General features: G+C 30.6%; 1 protein-coding gene across 1 annotated transcript in view; it reads left to right on the plus strand.

Annotated features, from left to right (window-relative positions):
• The window catches only part of LOC129976080 (uncharacterized), a 67,015-nt gene that overhangs the window by 19,027 nt on the left and 35,725 nt on the right, over window positions 1–12,263 (plus strand). Inside the window, exon 2 of the mRNA XM_056089455.1 lies at window positions 11,439–12,012. Within this exon, the coding sequence (XP_055945430.1) occupies window positions 11,680–12,012 (333 nt within the window). The 5' untranslated portion in view covers window positions 11,439–11,679. The remainder of the gene's footprint in view (window positions 1–11,438; window positions 12,013–12,263) is intronic.

The raw sequence follows: 12,263 nt of genomic DNA on the forward strand, positions 1-12,263 counted from the left end.
TTCCGCACACAAAGCACAGGCACATTTTTCTTTATTTTTAATAATGATTGTAGTAAAATTTTCATGTTTTTAATCTTCTAAAAAATTGATAAAATGACTCATTCTTCCCCGTTTATTTCTTTTAATGATTGAATTTTCAGCAACAAAAGTTTAAAATATTTAAATATCAATTTTACATTTTCAATTGAAATAATACTAGAGTTGAAATAGGCTTATATCGTATAAGATCAGATTATATGAATGGGATATTGAAAACGCTTAAATATTCTTTAGCCTATTTTTAAATTAATTCTTCTTTCCATGCTTCATGAAGGCTGCGCCTCGTAATATTTAGCTCTGAATAAATCAGCAGAGCCGGCTTATTCCTTCACCTTCCCTATCGCGATATAACAAAGAGATTTAATCTACATCGCGTAAATCAATGGACTACATCGTACAAATCAATCGACATCGACAGTTTGTGCAAATCATTCAGCAGATTTCAATCGTACAAGCTCAGTATACATATTGAATTTCTTATATAATCGACTCGCGAACTCAATTACAAGATATGTTATTGTTGCTTATTCCCCTTGGATTGAACACGTATTCAAACCAAGACAAGAGATCGGGGAAAGAGGGGTGAAGTAACGTTTGAGGGTAAAGACCCCTGAGCCCCCGAGGGCAGAAGTCTGACTTTAGCTCAAATGAAGATGACTCTCACACACTTGCTTGCACAACCCCTTTTTACAGGGCAGCTCTTTCACACACCTCAAAGATAGAACACAGGATAAGAAACAACCATGCCCGAACCCAGGGCACCAAGGTCACGGGAAAGATGCGCTAAGCCTAGCCCAGGCGTCACAAGATATTGCGAATAGAAGGAAAGTATTCGTAACTTAACATCTTCATCACATCGCTGACCAACTTTAGATAATTGTCAACTTTGCTAATGGAAATTCGCCCCTATCTGTGGACCAATTATTTTTGAGCATTACATTCACTCACAGTGCCAATTGGGACTTGAAAATATGTTTCAGTTAATCTTAAGTCTTTTTTTAAAGGTGTATTTGAAAAGTAAAATACTTTATACTAGCCAGCTTTTGTGACCAGCTGACCCGACCAGATGATTGACTTTTTTTGGCAGTGATGATGACGTCGTGTCCGCGTTACCACGGAAAGGAGGTGCGGTAGCTTCTCAGTGTAAAGACCCCTGAGCACCTGAGGGCAGTCTGACTTCTAGCTCATATGAAGATGACATTCACTTGCACAGCCTCTTTTTACAGGGGGGCGTATTCACACACCTCACAGATAGAACACAGATGAAGAATAACCATGCCCGAACTGGGATTCGAACCCGGGACACCCGGATGATGAGCTACCCCTATGCAAGGATGCCGGCTATTTTGGCAGTGAAATGATTAATATGGAATGCATTAAAAAAACTCTCAACGTGGTATTTGATAGGAATAAAGATTATCCAATTATTCAAAAGATTATTCAATTTCGCTCACAATTTTATAAAATTTACATCTTAAATGTAAAACTAAAAATCAGTTTACATTAATCTAAGTGATTAAATTTTAGAATTATTATGTTGACACACGTGTTAATCAGGCAAGCGGTTAACTCCTTAACCAATTTGATTTTAAATTGTATACGGATCTACTGTTTAGATTATAAGTGTGCGCTCCAAATTTTATCTTTTTAGCTCTTGCGTTATATATTTATCGTGTTCACTTGTGCTCCGACAACCGGACAAACACACTTCCTCTGAATGGATTTCGCTCAAAATTTGATAGAAATCGACAAATCCGCAGTAAAAACTATATGCCAAATTTCATTCGTCTAGCTCGATGTCTGAATTATCGTGTTCAGACAGAAAAAAATTCCAAAAATTCCAATTGTTTCCAATTGTTTTTCGACTCCGAGAGGTTTGCAAGTGAAAATTCGTCAAAATTTCCAGTTCGAATTTTTTGATAGTTACAATACATTTTCTTTGTATGATTCGCATATGTGGGAAAACAATTAGTAAATAAACTTACCACATTTAAAAGTATTGGATTATTGGTTTACCCCGCTAAATATTCGGAATAATTTTTGTGTAATGCAGTTTACAAATATCATCCAAATTCTATATAGTATCAAGCTAAAATATGAAATGTAATCAACCAATAAATTTTTATCTAATGGAGTCAAAATACAGTGAAATAATCAAAGAAGATGCTTCTCGAAATAAACGAACATGTTATCCTCCCCCCATACGTGGTGGATCTTGAAAGGCCGTGAACACGAGTGCTTGTTGCGTTACTTTTATTCTTTTAACTTTTATTATCCCACGAATGAAAAATTTTACGTTTCCTTGAAAAGAAACAAGAATATATATTTCGGAAGTCATTTTTTTGAAGTCTAAAAGGAATTAAGACACATAATTAAATTTTTAGTGAAAGATTACATATCAAAGTTCATTCATTGAAATCGCCGCGTTTTCAAATAATCACTTTTAAATGCACGTGAAAGGACGATCAAAAGATGGCCCCTTTATAGATTTGCATTTTAAATGTTAAACTTGTGTAGTACATTTCATTTATGAAAGTCAATGGGTTTTTGAGGCATATAAAAATACAGACCAACAGATTGTTAACTTTTCAACAGATTTGGTTTAATATTTGATAAAAACTACATTTTAGATGCGAAATCTATGTAAGAAATATTATTCATCTAGCCCTTTAGTTTTGTGTTTAGCGTATTCATATGTATTCGGACTGCCAGATTTCTTGCAAATGAATATCGTTCAAAATTTGATAGAAATGAACGTATTTTGTGAAAGGATTCATATCAAATTTCGCTCTTGGTGATAAAAGTTTATTTTTTTTTTAATTATGGCGCTCACATAGAGAGAGAGAGAGATAAAACTGCTGGACTCTGGGAGAATTGTGTAGTCAAAATTTCGAATCCGAATTTTTTGAGGATTACAACAATTTTCTTTGTATATTTCATATATGAGAAAATAAAAAATAAATTAATGAGTGAATAATTCATCGTAGAGACAACCGCAGTAGAATTTTTCACGCTGTGAACAATTTAAGGTACTCAACTGGGCAGAATCAGTAAAAGATAATTTCCGTTTATATAAATAAGTTAAGGTCACCTAGATTAACGATCAATTTCCAATCTATCGAACAGAACGTGAGAACTATTGTGGACCTCGTATTTTTAAATTGCAGTCAGGTACGAAAATGACATCTGAGTGTTTATTCCCTCTTTAATCTTCCATAATAACAAGATTCTCAGTAGATTTTTTATTGCACAAGGCACATTTTCCGCGGAAGTAGATCTCATACTTAACTACTTCCAGTAAAATGACGAGAATAGATATTCATTGAATTTTCATGCCATACAGCACGATGACGAGCTACACTCGCCATGCGACTGCAGTTATTCTTGAATAGGACAATAAATTTGGTTTAAAATTTCTGGTGTACTGAATCCGGTATCACTTCTTTTAATATAATGACCATTACATATTGCATGCCGTTAGAATTTCTTGATATAAATCACGACCAAATTGTTGTTAGTCAGTGGGATTTCATTCGTAGAAACAGAGTGAACGGTTTGATCAATATATATTTTTACTAAAGGAAAAACGTGTTGGGAAATAAACACTCTAATGGATAAGAGTAGTGCACGCTATGAAGATCAAAGTGATTAGAGGAATTCTGAAAACTCAGAAGAAATAAGCATACGTTTACTTGATACTGATATTTAAATTCATGACAGTGAAATACTATCAAGAAAACTAGGCGACTAATAGGAGATTCAAGTGAATGTTCTGGAATCGTAGACACATCATCATCAGAATGGAAGGAAATAGATGATTTGCTTAAAACAAAGAAATTTTCAGGAGTGCCTGGTATAAACGCTCTGATGTTGGAAAAACTATGTGCTTATCCGAAGTCATTAGAGTTTTTTTTGACGACGTGTTGAATATGAACTTACAAATTGCAATTATATCCATATTAATAATATATTTTTAATTAATACTATGTAAGAATTTTAAAATGAAACGTTTTTTAAATAAAAATTAAATGGCTATTTTGTGCACAATTTTTCATTATTGATTCTTACTGGAAGTGGTTAAGGTTTTTCTACGAGGCCTTGCAGACGAAATCTAAGCATGAATCCATTAAAAAGATAATTTAGTTTTTATACTTTTATGAACCTATAGGAAAATGCTAATTGCTCTTAATCAAAGGAAATAGGGGAACCTAATTTTGCTATATGTGAATAGGTTTATCTTCTGTCTGACTCAAATTCTAAGAGCAGGCAGTAAAACAAAGGGTAATATATTCGCCAGGCCACAATGAACTCATTCTGTTCGTTCAATAGCATCCATCGCCCCTGGCGCAACTGTAGGTGAAATATGCAATTACTTCTAGAAATGAAAGACTAGCTTTAAAGATGCATTGAAATGACGCCTTTTCATCGCATCATTACCGTTTGTTCTCATCTTATTGCTATGAGCGGTCATAATATAGCTTAGAGAATAAGATCAGTGATTTTCGGGTAGTGTTTTTTGTTCTCCCTCAGAACTTCATCGTTTGTTTCCATATGTATGTCACCTGTAGTATGTAATGAAATATTATTCTATCAGCAGTGGTCTGCCGTCTTCAATAGTAATCATTTAAAGGTTTTCAAAATTGACTTTCTTGTAGATAGTCTTTAACAATTTTCATTCCTTTAAAACATAATGTATTTAAACTTGAATTTGATTTTAAGAAAAAAAAATGCATTTTCACCATCTTAAAATTGAATACATTAATTTAATGCTTCTAAGATTTCCATATTATTTCTTCTGCGATTTCAATTTTTTCAGAAGAAATGAGTTACACGAAATTGTACTCGAATGAATACAATTTTCTTTAAATATATTAGTAGTGTACATAATATTTTTTATGAAGTATAAAAATCAAAGGAATCATAATCAGTAAAAAAGTTCTATTTTGAGACTTTGGGGAATCTTCACGTTTCATAACTCCCCCCCCCCCAAGTTCGAAAAAAACATTTTTGGATTCAATTACGGATTAGACTGTTACATAAATTTAATAGACGGAATAAAAATCAAATTTGTGCATTTCTGTTGAATTTTGAACGAAATCCATCCATACAAATTTTATTTCTTTATCAGTAGAAAAATTAACAAACACATTAATCAAAAACATTACACATTAACAAAAAATTAAGTTATTACTAAATAAGTTTAATACGTTGTTTTAGCATCTAAAGCCTAGTATAAGTGCGTATCAAATGTTAAGCCAAATTCGTCTGTCTGTACACTTGATTACATATAAACGCAAAGAAATAATAAATGAAACATTGTTAAATCATGTGTAAATTTGTTACTAAAATTGCATTTCTATGTCACCTTTTGATTTCAATCGGCCAACAGAAAGATGTCAAAAATGCATCTTCGATTTTCCTGACTATGCTTCGAAGAACAAAACGCTCATTTGCGGAACTCTTGAAAATAAAAATCTGAGCACTGGTCGTGTTCACGGCCTTATTGAAGGATCGCAATTCTTATGTGTATATGGAGAGAAGAGACGTAACATTTTTATTAGTTGATATGCAAGGAAGTTCTTTGGAATGACTGGTTGGAGGTTTGTAGCATACAAAATTGAAAAATTAAAAATTTGTTTCGCAAATTTAAATCTTGTCGTAGGAGAGAATGAGAGCGAAATTTGCAAATTTACGATTCTGATGTAAGAACACAAGTTATATTTTAGCCATAAGTCTCTGCGGATTGAATTTTTTTTTTTATCCACACAAAGACATATAATACCAAAAATGAGTTTTTACGTTTCTGGAAGACTTAAAACTTGGAGATGCCACAAAAACTGCAATTATAATTTCCGATGAAAGAGATAAAAGTTCAAAGAATATATGCAATTCTTTAAACACTTTATTCACATTTAAAAAGACGAGTTCTCCAGAGTTATTTTAGAGTTTATCGTGAATATAATTATTGATTTTCTAGCTGTGTAAATTGTTTTTGTTATTATCTCAACTCTACCATTTGCGTTGTATTCAATCTATCATTTATTTAAATTTAAAATAAAAAGATCTTATTTGCTGTAGCGCAAAAACAACAACAAAAAAAAAACAACTTCCATTTTATTTTACATTTTTGTTTCAAATAGAAATATGCTTCTTCATCTGAAAATATGTATTCATATTATGTAATTGGCCTTATTGAATTTTTATTATTCTAATGTAGAAAAATATGCTGCAGTTGACATAATGAAGTTCGTTTATTATTATTATTATTAATCAAAAGGTTTTCTTCTGTACCTTCTCCTGAGAGAGTTTGCTTTATATAGAATTCATCAAAAAACTAAAGTCCTGCGAATGTAAACTTTCAGCTATTTATGTAACTTCAAGTATCGGGAAAAAACAAAATTCAATAAATAAAATCGTTTTGTAAATAAAGAACACCGAAATTGTTTTAAGTAACTGTTTGGAAAACTGCGGTTTATTCAAGCATTCATTCTTTTAAACAACCTGCTTGTTTATTTTTTCGAAAAAACGAAACTGCGATTCTTGTGTTAACTTGTTTATTCGAATTTTCAAAACAGATTTCGTCTTTTACAAGCAACTCTTCGAGTTCATTCTTCGAAAAACAGACAAAACGATCACCACTACTTTTAATAGTTGTGGCACGATAGTATTTTTTCCACCATTTAGCGGGTTAGTCGAAATTGATTTAATATTTAACCAATATTTAACCTACAACTAAAAGCTTTGCGCTGTATTCTGAAATTCTGGAAGCATTAGAACAAATTGGTGAACTGGTCGTTTCCTCTTTATTTTACACTGAACTAATGGCGAAAATTTTAAGTAAGCTTCATGACTAGTCTTTTTTGATGAGCAGTTGGTTTACTGTTAGTTTGTAAATATTAGTTGTGTTTAGTTTTAATTCAAACATTTATTTATACATTGATATTCGTGGTTCTCACATTTAAATATTTTTAATATCTAATTTTAAAGATATTTAAGCTGAGCTATTTTGGTAGTCATCAAGTCATATAAAGTCATATTTGCGCGCAAATTCCATCAAATATCTTATTGTACGTTGTCTAATGCGGCAACTTAATAATTAATAGTAATACAAATACAAATTGCATTATTAACTGTAGCATTAAAATTATAAAGTGCATTTATGTTTGCGTTATATAAAGGTGTGTGTTTTGTAAATTGAACTGGGCTGCTAGGAAAACCAAAGAATTGCTAGAATCTTTCAACACATCAGGGAAGATCTCACATAAATTAAATTGGTTTCAGGAAAAGAAAAAAAAAATAAGTACTCTAGAACATCGTAAAAATTATGCTTCTGTAGTAATAATTTCAAAAGTTATTGTGGGGAAACACTAAAATTTCGCTTAATTTTTGATTAATTGAAATAAGAAAAAATCTTTCCAAATTGCATATTATCAGCCTCCATATTAGAATTTGAAACTTTGGTACCTTAAGGTCGAACGATCAATAATGGTATCTTAGACGACTATTAAGGAATGCTTGCGACCTGTAGAAAAGGAACTCTTTCATGTTCTCTTTTATTATAAATAGAAATGTTTTAGATGACTTTGCTAATAGATTCCGAAAAAATAGGAGGAAAGAAAATAAGAAAGTAGAAACTCATAAAAACATAGCCGAAAGATATGAAAAAAATAAATAGAATGTTCTTTCCTCAGATTTTAACAACAGAAGAAATAGAAACGATTAAATATTTAAAGTAAAGATAAAAACAGAATACATTTCATTATAACAAAGAAATATATTGCTATAAATTATGCTTAAAATATTTTTAAGAATTAGCCAAAATTAAGGAAAATTGCATAAAAATTAGTACTATTTATAAAGATAAAATTCTAATGATTTATAATACCATATTTAAGACGATACAAAATTTCTGTTTTGTGTAATAGTATTTCTCTTATTGATAAAAGTAAAAAAAATAAGTAATTGAATTTTTCGCAAAATTTTCCCCAAAAAACTCATTGCTAGGTACAAATCTTCAAAACTATGCTTCTATCAAATATGGTAGCTCTGGAATTTATTAACAAGCAGACACACGCAGCTATACATACGCATATTTACTTTTATTATTAACAGAGAGGGATAAGTTTTGTTATGTCAATTGTATTTAAAGCTTAGTAAGATTTAAGTTCGAGATTTTCTACGATCTCAAAATCAAACATTAAAATGCTTATAAAATATCTATTAGGTACTACGCTTAATTCGGCTACCACATTTGGCAAACTATCGCCAGGTTTACGTTTGAAAAAAAAAATGCAGTGCACTGTGATATTAAGCCTATCTAGAATATCAAAGTATAGAGACATATTAAATATTTTGGAGTACTATATATATATATATATTTCTTTCTAGCAGTTTAGCTGCGATGTTAATTCATAAGCATTAATTAATTGTTTTCACATTTTGTGTTTGCTCTGTCATTGAATCATTTGCTCATCATCATGTCATTTGCTCATTCATCAATTCTGAAAAAAAAAATATTTATCAGAGGGTATTTTTCTATTTTTATTGGTTTTATATACTTTGTTTTATTTCCCATTGTTAAATTTTCGCGTTTATTATAATATGTCGCATATATATTATGCTTTATGATTAATCGGTTAGTATTAATAATAAGCAGTAAAAATGATTAAGCGATTTATGACATTGATCGATTATTATTAATACCAATCGCGCTTAATATTAATATTAATAAAACCGATTATTATTAATAACCGATTAATTATTTTGACCATAGAGTGCTGTTTTTATCAAGTAAGAATTTATTGGGATTTTTCTTATGATATAGATTTTAAAACAAGGGGAAAGAAATGACGAAAAAAAAAAAAGACATCGAATCAAAATAATTGTCTTATCTGATATCTCTTTACCTGATATATATAAATTTAATTTAATTTTACTGATTAATATAATATATCGTACTTCTATATCTCTTACGGATATTAATAAATATTCATAACGTCTATAATTAAATTATTAAACAGTAATGATTAATTTTGGAGTATATTTGGTTCTGTCAAGTCGCCAATTCGCGCCTTTGTTTGAAATACATGTCAATGAAATTTTTACATCGTCAAGGACTCTAAAAATTTATATGGCTGACAAGATAAACAATATTATGCATCGCTTATGTGTTTTAGTTATTATAGTGGTCACAAACTCAAAGGTCATATTAAGGTAAATTTTAAATGTGAATCATTCTTCCACTGTAAAGATGGCCACAATCTGCTGGGTTTTAATCTTTTTTGTTGAAGTCTATTTTAGTGTGCCCTTTCAAATCGCAAACGATGCAGAATCGCCATTATCAAAAAGCAAGATGTCTGCTAAAACTAGCAATGCAATGCAGCAGTCTCCGAAGAGTTGTTGGCAAAGATACTTCATTTGAAACTTTGGATTGCTATATTGAAGACAAATTATAGGGTCACATTTAATTGTATTTCAGTTATTGTGTTAAAACTAAAATTAAATGTATCGATTTACCTAATTTAAAACAATCTAATATCAAATCATATAATCTGAAGTGTAAATATTCATGTATATTTCGATCAATAGATTTCCTTTTATAATATTCCGTAGATAATACTTTAATTTTATCTACCCCAATGTACCATTATACTATTAGATGATGACAAAATTTTCTCCTATCGCGTAAAAATGCAGCCAAATAGTCATCAGAACTAAAATTCCGTAGTTTTCGAGAAAAAAATATTAATTCAAAAATGTTATTTACCTTTCGTGATGAGTCCTCGAAATTTGACGCTTTCTTCCCAACATAGTTTGAGTGTTTTTTCTTCGTTTAATTGCCATTTAATCCTATTGAATATGAAATTTATTAACTCTCCCGAGAAATTAGGACATTTTGTTCAAACACACTAGGTAAAACAATTCATCTTGGAGGGAAATCAATCACGGGCAGCTCGATTTTCGCTTTATTGTTTCTGGCTTTACCTGTGTCCATTTTTGTTTTTATAATATTTTGTTGCGATTAATGATTTATTCTTGATCTGATTTCATCAGTTTTGCCCTTTTTTCTTTTCTTTTTTTTTCGTGTATTGTATCGAGGCAAAACGGACAAAATTTTCCCATACATTTCAGCGAAGGAGAGGTCGTATTGCCCCAAACCTGACTTACTTCCGTTTATAAACGAGTTGTGAATTCTGGTTTTGAAATTAATACATCATTTTTATATCAGATGTTTAAAAGTTTTTAAAAGCATTCAAATTATTATTGAGCACAGATAAATGGTGTCCAACTGAAATTACTTCAGAAGTTTAAAAAAAAAGAAAAAAAAAAAAAAAAGACCCACATGCTAGTAATTTTGGCCTTGTTTAGTTTTCATTCGCAGTTCAAAAGAAAATTTTAGAATTGATATATTTATGATTTTTCTAGTTATTTAATATAAAATGCACATAGTATGAAGCTTAGTTTAATTCATAATTGTGATTAATTCATTCGAAAGATCACAATTGTGAAGTAATTGTAATCTTTATCGAGAATACCGAGTACGCCTCACTCAAGTAAAGTGGCTAATTTTATGGAATTAACAATCACCGGAGTTGGATGGTATTGCGTAATATTCCGACTGTTTTTATTTATTTATTGTATTGAGTTGTATATTTTCTTAAAAACACAAGGTCTGAAATGTTTAAGATGAAGTTTTTCAAAATGATTCAAGAAATCAAATCACATGAAATTTAGCAAATTGTTGTTTGATATCAAAATTGCAAATCTGTACGAAATTTGGATCTAATTGGTATACAAAAAATTATTACAACGCACGGTTACTATGGTGTTACAAACCGATACATACAAACATATTTGTTTTGAGCATACAAACGGAAATAATTAATATATTATCAGTTAAATATATATCTTATTATAATATGTTAATTACATCGGCTTTTAGGTAGATATTTTAATAATTAGATGTCGAAGAACTCATATATTTTTTATTATTATAGACTAAGCTTTCTGTTGTATCTTTTATGAACAATAAAATAGGACTATCAACGCAGGTCATATAAAAAATCTGAACACATATTAAAATAGCTTTCAACCATTTCATGTTGTATCTTACAACGATTCAGAACTGAGAAAATCTTATGAGGGAATATTATCAATCAATTATGATTTCAATCAATTTAATTTGTAATTTATGAATCAATCATTCTATCAAATGAGCAGAATTGTATCCCAATTAAGCGTTTGAGTTGCCTGTTCCAATTAAGGAATCGCCTGAATAAGCAGAATTGGATATAATAATATTAAAAGATAATTTTAATTGCAATTTTTTACTATTTTTATCTATTGTTATGAATTTGACGTTCATATGATATATCATATTATATTTTCTCTATTTCTAGCCAAAGAGCGCACTTGAAGAAGCGATGTTCCAGTGTGGACCTCTTTCTCCGAGTCAAACCTTAGTTTCTGATCATTTTAAGCAAGCGCCAATAGATCTACAGAAATCAGAAGATATCCTCAACATCCATAGAACATGACATAAGATTATCAGTTTGGATATGATGAATAGATGGATAATGTAATCAATATTTATGATATCAAGAATGTTGTTCCATTAAAAGATATTCAAACTAATTATCCATGTCTCTGGATTCGGACCTTACCGCTGGATTCCAGGTGAAATACTTGGGGTCCATCTGTTTCACTAGGAAGAAACGCAAACCTCTGAAAGGAATAGTGTCGCTGCAGAGACCACTACTAGACCTCTACACTGAAGCTCGACGTAGAGGTGAAAATCACAGAAGTATTCATCCTTTGGCTCTAACCCAACATTTGGAGATTTGCGATTATGGCTTGGTGGTCGCTGAAGGTACTAACAGAGGAGAGACGGTCATTACCAAAGTTATTACTCCTCTGTCCAATGTTATACTTTGGGCAGCTGTCCGATTTCACGCGAGGATCATCAAGAAAAGGGTATGTATAGTAGAAAATATTTCTTTTATATCTGTATTTATCTAATTGAATATTTCCTGCTGTCAGAGATGTTTATATACTTATGAGGAATATTCTTGAAAAAAAAAAGTTGCAATAACTTCAAAATATGCAAATACAATCAAGCAATTTTTACGCCGTCTTAAATACCACAAAATTGTCTTTTTAATACAAACTATTTATTTACTTTTTTAATCTTTTAATTATCCTATATATCTGCTGCTCTACTTGCA

Source organism: Argiope bruennichi, chromosome 7, assembly GCF_947563725.1.
Source record: "Argiope bruennichi chromosome 7, qqArgBrue1.1, whole genome shotgun sequence".
Lineage (NCBI taxonomy): Eukaryota > Metazoa > Arthropoda > Arachnida > Araneae > Araneidae > Argiope > Argiope bruennichi.